The sequence below is a fragment of the Hippopotamus amphibius genome, chromosome 5 (assembly GCF_030028045.1).
Source record: "Hippopotamus amphibius kiboko isolate mHipAmp2 chromosome 5, mHipAmp2.hap2, whole genome shotgun sequence".
NCBI lineage: Eukaryota > Metazoa > Chordata > Mammalia > Artiodactyla > Hippopotamidae > Hippopotamus > Hippopotamus amphibius.
In genome coordinates this window covers 155,816,144-155,835,337 of record NC_080190.1, presented here as the reverse complement: position 1 = coordinate 155,835,337, position 19,194 = coordinate 155,816,144, and the positions used below count along the sequence as shown (strand labels likewise).

At 33.8% G+C, this 19,194-nt stretch overlaps 1 protein-coding gene across 2 annotated transcripts in view; it reads left to right on the top strand.

The window, feature by feature from the left end:
• Positions 1–19,194, top strand: part of MRPL13 (mitochondrial ribosomal protein L13) — a 38,744-nt gene that overhangs the window by 9,314 nt on the left and 10,236 nt on the right. For both annotated transcript variants that reach the window (XM_057736258.1, XM_057736259.1), the window contains exons 4-6: positions 2,407–2,467; positions 9,091–9,177; positions 16,373–16,494. In XM_057736258.1, the coding sequence (XP_057592241.1) occupies positions 2,407–2,467; positions 9,091–9,177; positions 16,373–16,494 (270 nt within the window). The remainder of the gene's footprint in view (positions 1–2,406; positions 2,468–9,090; positions 9,178–16,372; positions 16,495–19,194) is intronic.

Sequence of the window (19,194 nt, the reverse complement as noted above, 5' to 3'; positions counted from 1 at the left end):
ATCCCAAGTTTGGAAGATACCTAAAATCTCTACAACGTGCCTTTAAAGTTTAAAGGTCTGCCTGTCTTTGAATAATAGCAATCTCCTAGTTCATGAGGCAGCCCATTCATTCTGCCTTTGACATGGTCTAAATTTTAGAAAGATCTCAATGCTATTGAGTCATCACCTGTTTTTCTCTAGCTTTCAGAATGGTCTTAGTCCTTTTTTGGACAGTGTAAAATTATGTCTTCCACATGACATCCTTCAGATAATTTTGAGGCAATGATCAGCAAGTACCCACTGATCTGTCTTTTCTCTAGACTAAACATCTGTAGTTCCTTCAAAGCTCTTTATGTGGCTTGCCTTCAACTATCTTATCTCCATTATATCTTGGTCACTATTCTCTGGGTGCAATCATTGCTTGTCAGTATCTTTCTTAACTAAATACACTCACCTGGCTGTGTTCTGATTATTTTCTGGTATAATGTGACTCCTCCAACTTTCACTTATGCTGTATTCTATTGCAATAGAACTTTCCTTCAAGGCCATATCATTATGTGCTACACTGAGTTCGCCATTGCTAAAACTCAAGTCTTTTTTTCAAACATGCTGCTGTTCAATCATGTATCCTCCTTCCTGTGTATTTTAGTTTCATTTTAATCCAACTGCAGTACCTTAAGTTTACTCCATGTTAAATTTTATCTCGAGCCTTTTAAGATCTTTTGAGATGTTGATTATGTCATGTAATGTGTTAGTTAACCCCTCAGTTTTAGGTCATATACAAATTTAATTAAGCATACCTTCTTCAGTATCATTCAACCTATGGTTAAAAATGTTGGCCTTTCATTCTTTTTTTTTTTTTTTAATTTATTTATTGGCTGCATTGGGTCTTTGTTGCTGCTCGCAGGCGGCCTTTCATTCTTGATCAAAATAATTTTTTATATTTCCAAGTGCACCTTCATCTTAGACAGGCAGACTTTGATGTTCCCTTCTGTTTCTCTTCTTCTCTTGCTTAAGTAGATCTTAAATGCTTGGAATAACTTTTTTGCTTCCATTAGCCAGCCTTTGCCCATTCCTACACTTAAAACACTTTCATGAAATCTTTATTTAACGTAACAAAAATGAATTCACACCCATCTTTAGTAGTTTTTACTGTTGGCAGATCTCTACATATAAACCAAGTTTGATAAAATTTAGAGGTAATTGTGAAAGAAACGTGAAAATGCAAGATAACAATGTGATAAAAACATAAAGTATTTTTTTCCTGGGGAGAAAGAATACAGGAATAGAAGTCTAGACAGGTATTTCTTTTTCTGAGGCTGAAATTCCATGAAACAGATGAAAGAGCATCAGTTTGAAAATTATCCATCTTTCTAGCAAACTTCTAAATTTACTTTCTTAAATTTTATTCCTAAAACATGGTTCTTTAAATCATCTTAAAATGTTTTCAAGTCTTGTTGAAAGAAACTTATAAAAGGAATCATGTTTAGGTAATCTTACATTTTTCTTACAGAGTCCACTGCCTTTACATTTTCTTTTTCCCTTCCTCAAAAATCATTAAGGCTTTATTCATCGGTTCAGTGTAATAAAGCCTTACATCTGTATGTTGTTTTTGTTTTAAATTTCTTAAGCACTGTCACAAACACTTCCCCCCTTGACTCATAAAAATCTTGAGAGGTAGATGGGACAGATATTACCATTTTTCTTATATGAGCAAACTCGTATATAAAGAGATAAAATGAGTTACCTAGTATACTGGTAGCCACTGGCAAAAACCTAGATTCCAGACCTGGATCTGGAGTATTCAGGTTACTAAGATGCCTCTAGTACTATACCAAATATTTTTTTAATCTCCACTTTATATGTAATTTTGATTCTGAATACAATGAAATATCTTATTACTTAGAACCAACATATGACTTCCTGTTAGTAGGAAACAGGAGTATGACTCTGCTTAGAGTATTAACTTGCCTGCAGAACCAAGTAGTCTACCACTGTTTTTCCCAAACCTGACCTCTAGCTTATTCACTTTGATTCATCAGGGAATGTGAAATATTTTGGCACTTTGCTTTTTTTTTTTTCCTTAATTCAAGCAGTGATAAACTATCAGGATTGTTTGACTGAATGAGTGAATGAATGAATGATGAAAAACTTTAAATTCCAATAGAAATATAGTTAACCAAGAAATTTTCCAAGATGCAGAACTTTTTATGAAATAATGATTGCTAATTTGACCGGTTAAGAGAATAACGTTTCAGATGGCATAGGTTACTGCTTAATTTTCAAGACATTGATGAACAGCATAGTTTCCAGAAACAGGTATAATTTCATGATAAAAATAGTTTTCTTATTATAAAAGAATGTTCATTTCAGGAATACCATACCATAGCCTACTCCCAATTTTAATGTCTTTGTTTCTTTTAATAGTTACCCAGGTGGATTTAGACAAGTAACAGCTGCTCATCTTCACCAGAAGGATCCAGTGGCAGTAAGTTTATAGTATTTTTTATTATTTATCATCTGTGGAAAGACTGGTTCAGACACTGGGTTTTCAGTCTTCTTTCTCTTCTAATGTAGCTAGCATTCAAGGCTGTAAGTTCTTCACTATAACTATATCACGCAAGTTTTGATAAGTATTATTTTGTTATCATTCAATTCTATGTTTTCTAATTATTATTTAGTATGTTCTGCATTTAGTCAAGGAATGTTGATGCTTTTTAATTTCTTGACATCTGCGTGATCACTTAGAATATGATGTGATTGCTGAAAATGTTTTGGTGAGGCAGATGTACATATGTATGTATGTATGTTTATATTTCCATTATCTCAAATATGCTAAGTATGTTGTTCCAAACTTATATTCTCACTGATTTTTTGTTGTTGTTCACTTGATTTATTGATCTCCTGAGAGAGTTATGTTAAAATCTCAATTGTGGATTTATTAATTTTTCTGTGTAGTTCTATTGGTTTTTGCTTAGTATCTTTTGAAGACTTAATGTTAGATGAATTTAAGTTTGGGATTATAATCTTCCTAAAGAATTGACCAGGATATATACTGACTCTCTTTATCTCCAATAATGCCCTTTAACTTGAGGTCTATTCTTTTTATATATTAATATAGCTATATCAACCTTTTGTTTGCCTCATATATCATTTTACAGTTTAATTTTAAATTTTACTGAGCTAGATTTTATTTTCTTTTTTATCCCCTTCTTTCTTGCCTTCTCTTGGATTGACTGAGTTTATTTATTAGAAGTCTAAGATTAATCAATATCTTTACTTTCCTCAAATCAATTCAAGGCCCCTAGAAGATTATAATACCTATTCTCCCTTTCAATCTGTATGTTTTCTCTGTTCAAGACTTTTAAAAAACCTTCCAGTTCAGCATTTTGTTACTGTTTTATACTATTACTGATTTTTTATGATCTTCTTTGCTTATGATCTTTTCTTGTAATTGGGATCAATTTCCTTCTCCTCAAATTACTTCTTATTGACATTCCTACCATAACATTCTGAATAGTGAACTCTCCTTTTCTGTCTGAAACTATATTTTTGCCTTCATTCTTGAAAGATAGTTTTGCTTATATATGCAATTCTAGGATAACCATTTTTTTCTCTCAGCTTTTTGAAGCTATTATTCAAATAGATTTTAGTGTCCATTATTACTATTGATATCAGATGTCACTTTAATTTTTTCTTTGTATGTATTCTGTTTTTTCTTCCTGAATACTTTTAAGATCTTTTCTTTGGCTTTGGTTTTTATATGCTTCTTTTTAAGCTTTGTTTTGCTTGAGAATTGGTGTCTTCTGAAAATTTGTGAGCTCTTCTATGTATCTTCTGATATTGGCTCTGTTTATTCTCTATCTATTCTTTCCCTTTAGAAATCAGATTATACATATAGTAGATGACCTCATTTCATTGTGCATAATTCAGTACCTCTCTTTCATATTTTATGCCTCCCTGCCTCTGTGGTGCACTGTCAGTATTTTCTTTAGCTTTATGTTCTAGTTCTCTAATTATCCCTTCACCAGTGTCTAATCTGATTAACCCTTTCATTGAGTGCCTAATTTCAGTTATTGTATCTTTTTCCTTTTCTTAAAGCTTTTACTGTTCGTTTCTTTTTCAAGCCTGCTGGTCAGTTTTGATAGTCTTCTGTTCCCTTTGTCATACTTTGGTTCTCTCTTATATTTCTTTAAGCATATTAAACATAATTCTTAACATTTATATCTGATTCTGGTATTTGTGGTCTTTGTGGGTCTGCAATTTATTGTTTCTGTTCAGGATACTTGGAAAGTACATGTACCTTGGAACTTCATCCCTGGGAATTTTTGAGACCTATGTTAAAAATGAATTTCTTGCAGCTCAATATCAAAAAAGCAAATAACCCAATCCAAAAATGGGCAGAAGATCTAAATAAACATTTATCCAAAGAAGACATGCAGATGGCTAACAAGCACATGAAAAGATGCTCAACATCACTCATCATTAGAGATATGCAAGTCAAAGCCACAATGAGGTATCACCTCACACTGGTCAGAATGACCATCATCAAAAAATCTAAAAACAATAAATGCTGGAGAGGGTGCAGAGAAAAGGGAACCCTCATGCACTGTTGGTGGGAATGTAAATTGGTACAGCCACTATGGAAAACAGTATGGCAGTTCCTTAAAAAACTAAAAATAGAACTACCATATGACCCAGCAATCCCACTACTGGGCATATACCCAGAGAAAACCATAATCCAAAGAGAAACATGTACCACAGTGTTCATTGCAGCACTATTTACAATAGCCCAGACATGGAAGCAACCTAAATGCCCATCAGCTGATGAATGGGTAAAGAAGATGTGGCATATATATACAGTGGAATATTACTCAGCCATAAAAAGGAATGAAATTGAGTTATTTGTAGTGAGGTGGATGGACCTAGAGTCTGTCATACAGAGCAAAGTAAGCCAGAAAGGGAAAAACAAATACTGTGTGTTAACTCATATATATGGAACCTTAAAAAAATGGTACTAATGAACCCAGTGACAGGGTAAGAATAAAGACGCAGATGTAGAGAATGGACTTGAGGACATAGGGTGGGGGGCAAAGGGGAAGCTGGGATGAGAAGTGAGAGAGTAGCATTGACATATATACACTACCAAATGTAAAATAGATAGCTAGTGGGAAGCTGCTGCATAATACAGGGAAAACTCGATGATTGGTGGTGATTTAGCAGATTGGGATAGGGAGGGTAGAAAGCAGTCATGGAAGGGAGGTGATATGGGAATATATATATAAATACAGCTGACTCACTTTGTTGTACAGCAGAAACTGGCACAACAGGGTAAAGCAATTATGCTCCAATAAAGAGCTTAAAAAAAAAAAAGAAATACAGGAAACAAAAAAAATCAATTTCTTCAAACAAGATTTACTTAGCTTCTGGCAAGTGCATGGATATGTGTGTGTGTGTGTGTGTGTGTGTGTGTGTGTGTGTATACATATATATGTCAGTCTAAGACCTCTTTAAGCTATACGTTCATCCTCTGGATTTTGATCCTCATAAAAAGGGTGACTCTGGAGCCTCAAAGCCTTATAAGGTCAGGTTTATAGTTAGCAGTTATCAGGAAAGACTTTTATTTTTTCATTTCCCCACACAGCACCCTGAGTATTGCCTTTCTGTTGAGAATCTAGGTTTATGAGGGCATCTTTAGCCTACCTCCTGACCCCAAAGTGATAGTCCTCTAAAACCCAAGCCCTGCACGGAATTGATGCCCTCAAGGCAAATGCCAGCCCTAGGACTCTCTGCTTCTTGTTCTTTTATTTTTGGCCTCCAGTCAGTTGCATGCTTAGATTTAACAAGCAATACTGTTAACTTCACTAATGTTTATTGTTTTATCATTAGAGTTGTGTACTGGGAGAAGTTTCTAACCCACATGCTCATCCTCACTGTTTCTAAAAGCAGAGCCTCCTGTTGCTATTTCACAGTTTTATTTTTTCTTCCTTAACTCTTGATAAACCAGTCTTTGAACTATACTCCTAGATTTGGTAGCGTTTTCCCCATTTGGACCTGTTTTTGCTCTTTACTTAAATGAGCAAAGTGTTAGACTGTGAGGACACTCCTTTTTACTTCCCTGAAATGGTCAATAAAAATCAATGTCTAGTGTCAGGATGCAACCATTTGGTTGGAATAGTACTGCCTAAAGTTTTCTTGGCAAAGGTCGGGGGCAGGGGCATGTTTATTATTATAATGGCTGACATGACATTTAGAAGTTCCATGCTTTGCTATTTATTTTTACTTTTTATTATTCAAATCTATTTTTATAAAAACATGCTCAGAAATTGCTTCTTAAGAAATACTTAATGTTCTGCTTTGTAATTCATGCGTCTTTAGATTATCACGGGTCAAATAAGGTATCCTATTTTCACTATTAATATGGATTGCAAATAATAGTAGTAAAACGTTGTTAGGGCTGCTGCTAATGTGTACTATAACTTTTACAACAAATTATAGTTTTCATACTTACAAATATGTTGAAATGTTCTTAAAATTAGTTTCTAGTTTATTCACGTATATTAAGTATACACTAGGAGGCAGTATAGTCCAGCTTTTGATTTTAAGAATTTGGCTTTGGATAACATTTGTAGAAATTGTTTCAAATTATTTTTTACAAACAGAGATTGAAATGCATTGCAAAATGTTTGATGATGGCTTGGAAAATATTTAGAGTTAAATCCATTTGAATTTTTACCTCATTGAAAGATCTTCATTTTTTTTAAGTCTTAACTTTGATTGTGTTTTTTAAGAGAATGGCATGTTAAGGAGGAGGTCAGTTATTTTACTGCCAATTCAAACACTCAGTGTTTTTCTGGAACAGTAGGTCTTCTGCCAGCAGACATAATTTGCTAATCCGTACTTGGTATATGTGGCTTTTAAGAGAATTTGTTTCATAAAGCATCTTTCTGATTATTAGTACAATCTTGAAATATTATTTATAAAGTACATTGATTAATACATTTAAATAGTAGATTTTTAAATATTTCAGTATATTTTTATAATTACATGGAAGATCATTAATTCTAAACTCAAGTAAATATACTGATTCAGCCCTTTCCTTATATCCTTTCTCCCTCTGTCATACATTTTAGTTTCCGTGTTCTTGTATTTTTCTTCTGATGTGGTTCCTTTCTTACATTTATTCCCTCTCCTGTAGTTTATAAAGATATTTTATGTGAAACAAATGTCATGTGCCCTGGGTTACAGGTTAGATGAGGAAGGTATTTAATATTTATTAACCTTATCTCATTCCATCTTTCTCACTTTCTGAATTCCTCAGAGTTTATGCTTAAGTCTAAACAGCTGGGATTACTTGATTGCATGTGCAAGTTGTGTCACATTTATTTTTGGGTCTGTATGTTTGTATGTCTGTCATCTTCTTTTTCTCTCACCTGGCAGCTTGTAATCTTTTCATACTTTCCAGCTTTCTCGAATTTGAGTACGTTTGCATTTTTTTAATAGGGCATATTTTTAAAACACCAGCTTATTAATTCAAGTAAATACAACTAAATGTTTTTAAGAACATGAAAATCAAATGCCAAATAACCCTGCTAACACAATAAAATTGCTGCTAGGATGATCTTTGGAAGATATAATGACTTGCTTATCCAGACAAGACGCCAAGTAGTCTGAACAGTGTCATTTTCTACTAAAGACTTTTAAAACATTAAAAATTTTAAAGACTAATATCAGTGCTGCCCAACAGAAATTTCTGCTATGATGGAAATGTTCTTTGTCTGCACTGTCAAACATATTAACCACTAGCCACATGTGGCAGTTGACCACTTGAAATGTGGCTTATGTGATTCAGGAACTGAATTTCTAATTGCTCCTAATTTTAACAATATAAGTCTATATTTAAATCAAGTCTCCAGAACATAAAGTCTTAACAGCACTAACATAGAAAATAGATGGAAAATATGTATGGGATGCCGTTAGCTTTTGCACATATTGAGCTTTTGTAGTCTGATTTGATGAGAAAATAAAAGGATCAGGAAATCCTCTAATGGTGCAATTCTATTCTAACATGTATTGTTTTAAAGGGTTTAGTTTAATACATGCCAAATCAAATTAAATCCTTGAAATATGAGTACAGATGATAAAAATCAATTTGACACCCCAAATATCTATTAGTACTTTTATGCAGCTCCTGCAATGTACCCTGTATACCAGGAGGCCCCCAGGAAATTATGGAGCACAAGGTGACACTGTGTGGCCTTCTCTTGACAAAACATATATAAAGTCACATTCAGACCAACAATGAGGATAATCTTAACGGGGGAAGAATGAATCATGGAAAGGCTAGTTTGCCATCTTGGGAATGGGTATGATAGGGAGGAGGAACTTTGTCTTCTTGATAATTAACAGAGAGAAACACATTATAGGTGTGTTTGCATGTACCTTGTGTCTGTTCTGGAAGTAAGCGTGCCTGGTTTGAACTGCAGCGCCACCACTTATTAGATGTATGAAATTAGGGGGTTTCTGTAACCTCATACATTTGTTTCCTCATCTGTGAAATTGGACTTCGTATCATAAATAAGATAACACATGTAATGCAGTGACCGCTGTACACATAGTAAGCTTTTGGTGAATGCTAACCATTACCATTGTTATAGATTTGTGACTTACAGAGTCAGTCTCATGACTGTATGGTAAGGCTTAGTTTATGAATTGGAAACCTCCTGATCTCCCACTTGGAGGAAACGGGATTAAGCCTCTCTAGGATCTGCTATAACTCATATGAAATAGGTTATTTAAGCCACGCGTTCTTGTATAAGCTTAGAGAACTTCTTCTGATTCCATCTAAAATTGACACATACACAGGTTATCTTTCTCTTTTCCTTTTGTCCTTTTTCTAAATAAAAATAAACAGATCCAAAAGAAAATAGTAGTGTACCAAATAATAAAAGTTTATTTTCTGTTGCTGCCACATGTCTGATTAGGTCTGTTTTGTTTCTTTCATATTCATATTGAGTCTTAGCCCACTAGTTTTCATCACTATCTCTTATTATTGTGTTTATATCTCCGTCACATTTTTCTTATTGAGTCCCCTGTGTATCTGCTTTTCAGATTGTTAAACTAGCTATTTATGGCATGCTGCCAAAAAACCTTCACAGAAGAACTCTGATGCAGAGGTTGCATCTTTTCCCAGATGAGGTAAGTCACTGATGCAGCTTTCTTAACTTTTTAATTAGATGTTTTCTCATTTTAAAAATTGTTGTATTTATTTTCTGTAATTTTATGTCAACTTCTGAAATATTTTTTGCATTTATAGTGAATGCACTATAATAACAGTTTTAAGTCATAAAGTGAACTATCATTAGGCCAAAAATCAAAAGTCTGTGAGTTCTATATTTTCATTTTAATAACTGTTTCCTTTGGAACAAGGAACTATAGTCTGCTTTCTTTTGAACAAGAAACTATAATTAGAGCCCCTGTTAAATTGAGGGTAACTTAATTATCATGAGATAATTTCGTGAACTACAAAAAAGTATGAATTTAGTTTACTTTTTTGTGATCTGTAGCTTCTATGAATCATACATTAATAACTTTGGCTTTGGTTGCTGATTATTTCCCATGATTTCACTTTAGAATACTTATTCCTACTCAGAATTTGTTCAGCCAAAAAGTACTTGAAAATAAAAATAGACATTCTTATTCATAGCTATTATGCTGATATAAGTACTTAGTTTTTCTCTCTAGTATAATATAATGAAACACTAGAAGTTTTATAATAAAATAGTTGAGTCCAGGCTGTGGAATCAGACTGCCTGAGTTTGAATACAAGTCCCACCATGTACTGACTTCATGGCCATTATTATCTTTGTTTTCTCATCTGTGAAATGGACATAATAATAGTATCTACTTCATAAGATTGCAGTGAAGGTTAGATGAGGTAACCTTTGTAGGGTACTTCTTCTAGGGCCTGGAACAGTGAGTCTTAGTTGCTATTAATATTATGGGTTATAATTGTTGACCTTATAGTTCCTACTACAGGAATAACGTAGAATTCATTCCAGAATATCAAGTTACATCAGCTGTTCAACACGCTTGTATGTTCTGTTGTTAGCTTAAATAATGCATAAGTAAATTACTCAGGCTTTAATCAAAGTGACTAATTTATTACCTTTGCTTTGCATGAATGAGTAGAATAATTTCTCACTATTCACTTTACCTCTGAGGTAATAATTTCTCACTATTCACTTTACCTCTGGGGTAACAAGTATAGGAGCAGTATCATCACATAAGGATAAATGACCTCGGGCATGAAATCACAAGAATTTTAAAACTCCTATTTCTGATTGTACTTTCACATATTTTTAGGAACCATGATTTCTAAAAGGCACAAAAAAATAGTAATGTTATTTTTCCCAGTTATAAGGTACATACGTTTCAGTACTTAAATAATTTCAGGCTATAAAATAAAAAAGCCCATTTCCCCAAAAATGGATAGCTACATTTTTTATCGTCATGGCATGGGGAAACAGGCACTCAGACATTGTGGTAGCATTACAAAATAGTACAACCCACAAGGAATTTGGGGAATTAGGTAACATTTAACAAAAATGTATACATAAGGAGATTCATGCTTGATCCAGCAGTCTTATTTATAGCAATTTACCCTGAAGATAGACATACACAAGATTATTGTTTCCACATTATCTATAATAGTAGAGTAATAGAGAGAAAGAAATGCTTATTCATAGGAAATTGACTAAATTATGCTATATCTACTCAGTTTAGTACTATGCAATTATAAAAAAGGAATGACCAATATCATTGTGACTTGATAAGTAATGCTTTCCAGGATGTATTGCTAAGTTAAAAAAAGCAGAGTGGGAAAGAATATAGGTAGCATACTACCTTTTATATGCATTTATACATATGTATGTTTACATACACATATATGTATATGTATATACATATCTTTTTGCAAAAAGAAACACAGGAAGAATAAATGAGAAAATGAAGTTGGTTACCTACTAGATCATAGGCACGAAAAGATGGAAGTACGAGTAGGGAAGAGAATGAGATTTTTGGAGAATACCTTTTAGATTTTTTTTTTTTACTTTAACTTTTTTATCATGTTAAGATTTTATATATTCAAAAACTAAAATGACAATACCAATAGAAGTAAGCAGAACTAATGCCCAGATTGTGTTTTCTAATGCTATTCCCAATTAAAAGGAGTGTGGTTCTCCTTAGAAAAGTGGTTGACTCTAGGTCTGGAGCAAAGAAAGAAGAAAGTTTTTTGGAGTACATACATGCACAAGATTATTATTTCTGCATTGTTTGAAGTACATACATGCACAAGATTACTATTTCTGCATTGTTTATAATAGTAAGATAATAAGTAACAGAAAGTAAGACAGTGATCAAAACCTGATGGAGAAATATCAAGAGAACACAGGAGGCAGCTTGAAGTGGTGCCCACTTCATATGGGACTGTGTAAGCCTTGAAATGAATGGTCCTAATGATGGATTACCTTGAATAGAAAACAAAAATCTATGAGCCCACAATGATAGTCCAAATATTATTTTTAACTTATTAGAATTTCCCTTCTCCTTTCTGGAGGAAGCTCTTCTTTAGAGAAGGATGTCATCTAAAAAATGTAGAAATAATACTGAATTAGAAAAGCCACCATTATCAGCATATTCTATATCCATTGAGTAAAACATTGTAGAACAGGATATTCACAGAGTTTCAAAACATCATGCCACAGAGTACCTACTATTTAAAAGGGGAAAAGTTACTTTTACATTAAGCCATCTGGTGGACCACCACTTGTAACCAGGATATTAAATACATCATAAATATGGGATAAACTGACGTCATGTACCTCCTGCTGTGAACGAAGCACTGAAGACCCAAGGTAAACTGAATAGTGTTCTGCCAGAAATGTTTAACCTAAATCTAACCATGAGGAAACAGTCCTATAAATCCAAAATAAAAGACATTCTGCAACATAATTGGCTTGGCCTCTTCAAAAATATTAATATCAAAAAAGATAGATAAAGCAAGGAAACTCTTCAGATTAAAGGAAACTAAAGAATATGTTATATATGTTAAACAACATAACATAATAGTTGTAGCATGTGACCCTTGACCTTGGATTGGAAAAATAAAGTTATATAAGACATTATTAGACCAATTTGGGAAATTTGAATATATAATATATATTAGATTAAAAGGTGTTTCATCAATGTTAGTTTTCCTGAAGCTGAATTTGTAATGTGGTTATGTCAGAGACAGTTCTTATATTTAGGAGATATATATGCTGAAGTATTTAGGGATGAAATATTTTCAGACTACTCTCAAATGATGCAGTCATAAAGAAAGTGTTTGGTGTATGCATGTTTATGAATAGATTAAAAGAGAGAAAGCAATCATGTCATATTTTAAGAATTAGTGAATTTAGGTGAAGGTTAGATGAGTATTCACTCATTCTTACAACTTTTGTGTAGATTTGAAATTCCTTTAAAAATTGCAAAAAAGGGAAAGTTCCCCAGTGGTCCAGTGGTTAGGATTCCACACTTCCACTGCCTGGCCCCAGGCTCGATCCCTGGTTGGGGAACTAAGATCCTGCAAGCTTTGCAGCACATACCCCCCACCCCCACCCCCCCCAAAAAAAAGTATAAAGAGGAAAAATTGCAAGAAAGTAAATAATCACCTCTCCCCTGTGTTTCTATTTTCTACTTTTATTCTTTTCCTTATTTCCCTCTTAGGTTAATTAACTACCTGCTCTGTGCAGAGCACATAAACACATAAAAAGAAAGTCTCCATAAACATATTCAGTTAGCATTTGGGTGTTACCTCCTCTGTGTGCCAGTTAAGGGAGGCACTTCCCGGCCTTTCTGGTTTCATGTGTAATGCCTAATCAGCATCTTTCATTCCTAACTTTGATTTTGTCCATTCTTTCAGTGGATTCCTTTCATAGCAGTGAATTTGGTAAGCTCATTTCAGTCAAAATTTTATTCAAGTCAGCAAACATTTACCAGGAACCCACCACTATGTTCCAAACTCTCTATGCTGAGTGAGCAATTGGCAACGTTTAAAATTGTCTTTGCAAATATGATCTAAGGATTTTTTTTAATGGCTTCCCAAAGAAGTGCAAAATATTCATAAATTTTCATGAGTACCAAACTGGCAGATAGACTCCTTTAAGTAAAAAATAAGGACCCCTTAACAATATTTCATGTGTCCGGGCTTCCTCTGCTTGTTCTGATTCTGTGTGCTTACACTTGCGTATTTAAATATGCTGAGGAAGGAAAGTTAAATATTTTTCAAATGCTTTTCAGTGAAGAAACACTTGTCAATAGTATTTATTGTGTTTTATATATGTCGATAGTGACCTAGCCTATCCAAACCATAATTTTAAAGTCAGTTTAAATTTTAAAAAATATTTAAAATTTTTGCCATGTTAGGTTTTAATATAAGCCTATAATGCAGTAGAGTTCTGTGATCCTTCAAAACTATTTTTAAATTGTATTTTCTTTAAAGAACTTTTATGGAGATACAGTTAACATACAATAAACTGCATATATTTAGAGCGTATAATTTGGTATCCTAATCTCCCAATTCATTCCCCCCCAACCGTCCCTGCTTTCCCCACTTGGTGTCCATGTTTGTTCTCTACATCTGTCTCTATTTCCACCTTGCAAACCAGTCGATTTGTACCATTTTTGTATATTCCACATATATGTGTTAATATACAGTAATTGTTTTTCTCTTTCTGACTCACTTCACTCTGCATGACAGTCTCCAGGTCCATCCGTATCTCTACAAATGTACAGTTTCATTGCTTTTTACAGCTGAGTAATATTCCATTGTATACATGTACCACATCTTTTTTATCCATTCATCTGTTGATGGACATTTAGGTTGCTTCCACGTCCTGGCTATTGTACATAGTGCTGCAATGAACGTTGGAGTGTGTGTGTCTTTTTGAATTATGGTGTTCTCTGGGTATATGTCCAGCAGTGGGATTGCTGGGTCATATGGTAACTCTAATTTTAGTTTTGCAAGGAACCTCCATACTGTTCTCATAGTGGCTGTATCAATTTATATTCCCACCAGCAGTGCAAGAGCGTTCCCTTTTCTCCACACCCTCTCCAGCATTTGCTGTTTGTAGATTTTCTGATGATGCCCATTCTAACCGGTGTGAAGTGATACCCCATTGTAGTTTTATTTGCATTTCTCTAATAATTAGTGATGTTGAGCACTTTTTCATGTGCCTCTTGGCCATCCGTATGTCTTTGGAGAAATGCCTATTTAGGTCTTCTGCCCATTTTTTGATTGAGTTGTCTGTTTTTTTGATATTGAGCTGGATGAACTGTTTATATATTTCAGAGATTAATCCTTTGTCTATTGATCCGTTTGCAAATATTTTCTCCCATTCTGAGGGTTGTCTTTTCGTCTTGCTTATAGTTTCCTTTACTGTGCAGAAGCTTTGAAGTTTCGTTAGGTCCCACTTACTTATTTTTGTTTTTATTCCCATTACTCTAGGGGGTGGGTCAAAAAAGATCTTGCTGTGATTTACATCGAAGAGTGTTCTTCCTATGTTTTCCTCTAGGAATTTTATAGTGTCTGGCCTAACATTTAGGTCTTTTATCCATTTGGAGTTTGTTTTTGTGTATGGTGTTAAGGCGTGTTCTAATTTCATTCTTTTACATATAGCTGTCCAGTTTTCCCAGCACCACTCAATGAAGAGGTTGCCTTTTCTCCATTGTATATCCTTGCCTCCTTTGTGATAGATTAGTTGACCGTAGTTTATCTCTGGGCTTTCTATCCTTTTCCATTGATCTATATTTCTGTTTTTGTGCCAGTACCATACTGTCTTGATCACTGTAGCCTTGTTGTATAGTTTGAAGTCAGGAAGCCTGATTCCACCAACTCTGTCTTTCCTTCTCAAGATTGCTTTGGCTATTCAGGGTCTTTTGCGTTTCCATACAAATCGTAAAATTTCTTGTTCTAGTTCTGTGAAAAATGCCATGGTAATTTGATAGGGATTGCATTGAATCTGTAAATTGCTTTGGGTAGTATAGTCATTTAAATTGTATTTTGATTCTTAAGACATATTGAGTAACTTATTTGATGCCATATCCTTGCCCAGATATTTCATTCCTAAATATATACTACTGCTCTCTGCAGACAACTGTAATTTACTGTATAATCATTCTTTTTCTTGAAAATGTTTAGGAACACACTGAAATGCAAAGAGGGAATTATGTCTACAATCCCTGTGGAAATGCCCATAGCACACTTCCATATTGATATCTTATTATTTTGATAGAATCTGCAAAATTAACTGATCATTCAAACCCACAATACAGTTTTCTTTGCCTTATTTCTGTTCCCAGAGCACATATAAATGTTAATTCCTTTGGTTATTCATGCTCTTCACTTTATCATTCTCTTTATTTAGTCTAACTCTTGTTCTTTCTTTTAAGATACATCTCAAATATATGCTTTACTCTTTAGTCTGCTTTTCATTACCCCAATTCAGACTTTTTCATATTTTACCTTTCCTTTTATTTTTCTGACCATTTGGATATATATCCAGGGGAAAGTAGTTCTGGGCAAATGCCATTCATAAAAGCACCAGGATTTGCATGTAGACCAGTGCATGAAAGGTGAGGAGGTTGTTTACTCAGAAGCCATTGGCGTTTATGGAGAAGTGAAGTTGGAGAGGTGGGCTGGGAGTGAGGACACTGGTTTAGCTAAGAAATCAGAACTTCATCCTGAGAGAGTTTTAGCTCAGGAGTAACTTTTAAAAAATTACAAGCCTTTAGAAGCCATGATCTTTTTATTTTCCTTTGTATACTCAGCACCTAGCACAATTTCTGGTTCATAGGAGTTCAGTAAATACTTGTTGGCTAAATGACTCAAAGATCCAGCAGATTTTCATTTCTGAAAGTTTTTTTTTTGGCAACTACATGGAGCATGAATTGAAAAAGTTTGTGGCACTGGAAGCAATGGACTTGTACAAACACTCATCAGATGAAACACGAGTATGAGCCTTTCTGCAGTTTAAAGGAGGGGAAAAAATTAAATAGTATTCAGACAAAGTAAAATTTAGTGACCAGATACTTGTCAAAATTGAAGGTGTCTAATTTATCATTAGAAATATGTTTGTCAAGATTAAAATATAAATGGTATTATTGTAATGAGATTACTTATATCATTGATTTAACGTACTTTTCAGGGATTTTTTATGAAATTTTAATTTGAAGATTATACTCTCATTTTAGAACATTCTTTTGTTTATTGTTTTTAATACTAAGAATTACTAATTTATTACTAAAGAATATATTTTAAGAAAATTAAGCCCAATTTTTTAATTTAATCTAGGATATACCAGAAGATATTCTTAAGAATTTAGTGGAAGAGCTTCCTCAACCACGAAAAGTGCCCAAACGTCTAGATGAGTACACACAAGAAGAAATAGAGGCTTTCCCAAGAGTTTGGTCTCCGTAAGTCTTTCTTTTCCTTCCTATTTTTGTTTTTTAACCTGAGTTTATTATCTCCTGTCTTCTTATCCAAATGATGAGATCCTTGAGGGTGGGAAGAATGAACTTTTTTTTTCACTCCCTTGGATACTCTTTGCAGCTTCTACCTACAAAGAAACTCTAGATGTAGATGGTAGAACCAAAAGTCTCAAAGTCTTAAGACCTTGCTAGGTAAGTGCAAGGATGTTCATAAGTGCCTATAAATTATCAGATATTTTGTTTGGGATGACATAACTTGGATTGATTGTAGTCTCTTGGAATGATAAATGAATTGTTCTTATCTAAAACAAAGTGATTCTCCATTTTTCATATTGCTTCATTAAGCCAAGAATATGATCTAATGAAAGTCATTAATTCTGGATACTTATGTCAATTCAAATAAAAAAATAAAATAAAAAAACACTTTTTGCTCTCCTCTATACAGTTTCCTCTACCTGTATGCCAGAAAGCTGCTTAGATTTGACATACTCCCCTATCTAATTGTTTCCAGGCTGTTTTGCCTGTCCTACCAGGCTCTTTGTAACCTCATCAGCTTAAATTCTTCTCACTTCACTGTGCTGGTCTAGCAATAACAGACTGTGTAAGATTGGCACCCTTTTTATGCAATTTAACTATTCCATGACTTTGTTCTGCTTTACCTCTACCTGAAACAACATGTCCCTCACCTCCTCCTCTGGGATAACCCTTGCTCATTCTTTAGGCCTTAGTTCAGATGTCAGTCCCCTTTAAGAAGGCTCACTTAAACATCAAGCGCAGACTAAGTGCCCAGCCAGCTTCTTCATAGCAACTGCTGTCATTACCACATTTACCTCCTCAAGAGCAAGGGCTGCATCTTGTTCATCGCTGCATCCCCAGTGCATAGAACAGTACTTTATGTGATAGAGAACCACACATCCTCATTGCTTGGTCTACAAAAGACAGCTAATCTTCCCACAGGATACTTACTCACCGTACTCTGAAAATCCACATCTCTTGATTGGCTCTTAGGCCAGATAGGTTTGTGAAAATCTAAAGTTTTCCCAGAATTACCAGTATGTCCAGGAATCTAATCCTTGACTCTTATTGCATTTGTATTTAACTTCATTCTTTGCACATAGAATTCTTTAGGGTATTCTGTTTAAATCTTTTTGACTTTGCTGACTTGTATCAAGGTTCACCTTTATTAAATCTGCAAATAATGAGCAAAATAATATTATTGATTGTAAATGATGAGCACAGTTGTCCAGCACTGTGCTAGGTGGTTTATATACATTGTATCTAATTCTCTCACCAATAAGATAAATACATTATTCCTGTTTGTAAAAGGTTGGCTGGTTTGTACTACAGCCTGGATTTGAAACCAGTTGTATCTGATTCCACAACCTGTATTCTTTCCACAAAAGCAAACTTTCGTTAATTTATTTGTTTATTCAATAAATATATATTAGCTACCTCTTTTGTGCAAGACACACATTGGAGAAATTACCTTTAAAGCAACTATTTAATCCAGTTTTACAAACTTTTATTGAGTTTATACCATGTGCTATACCTTTTGATAGATGCCAAGGAAAATCAGATGAAGAAACATTTAAATGTAACTTCCTCCAGGAGTCCTTCCTAAAATCCTTGAGCTGGGTTAGGCCCCCTTTATGGGGTCTCATTGTACATGTCCTTTTTCTTTTACTGCATTTATTCTGATGTAATGAAATATGTGTGTGATTATCTGTTTAATGTCATTCCCTTACTAGACTCCATGAGGGACCTGTATGTTGTCTTGCTTAGCACAGAGCACAGTGACTGGCTCATTGAGTAGGCACTCAGCAGATATTTATTGAATGAATAAATAAAGAAATAGAGTATCCTTTTATCAGCGTTTATAAATGAGGTTAGAAATAATCTTTAGATGATATGAAGGTAGTAAAATGCTCCAATTTAATACTAATTCTTCATGTTAGAATCAATAAAATTGACCAGCTTAAAAAACCCTTTGTTTGATTGTTTTGTTCCTGTTCACTGTATCATCTGAATTATTCAGCTGCTTTTCAGTTGCTATCAAACAAGTGATTAACAAACTCTATGTGAAAAATTTTTTAAATTGGCTTTATGATGTCTGCTATTTTTATCAGCTAGTTATTAGGATACATTCTCATGATAAGTATTTCTTTCTAAAATAAGGAAGTGCATTTTCTATTATTCCCTCATGTTCTGGTTTTGATTACTTGACAATTACTTAATTGTGGACCAGAGAATATACATTATGTAACCTGATTTTATTCTACCTGAATTAAGTGTGAGTGCTTTTCTCTTTTCCTTGGCTCCTTTTTAGATACCTGTTTAATAGTTTGCCTCCTTGTCCAAACCTAAGAGTCTGTTTTTAATTCTTTTTATTTTAATTCATTGTTTTCATCCAGATCATATAGTGGTTTGTTTAGATAAATCAGTAGTTTATGAAAATAAAAGGTTTTAAAGTTTGTTCCACATGCTATGATAGTTAGTTATTCCCTCCTTTGGCATCTGAGAAATGAAGCTTCTGAACTACTTTGATAAAGTTTACACTTTAGGAAAAATAATTTTAACTTAACTTGTTCTTAGAGATTACATGGTCATTTATTCAGGATACATCCAATGTACCTTTTCCTACTTAAACTACACAGAGCTTATATTTCTCCTTAAAACTGAACCCAC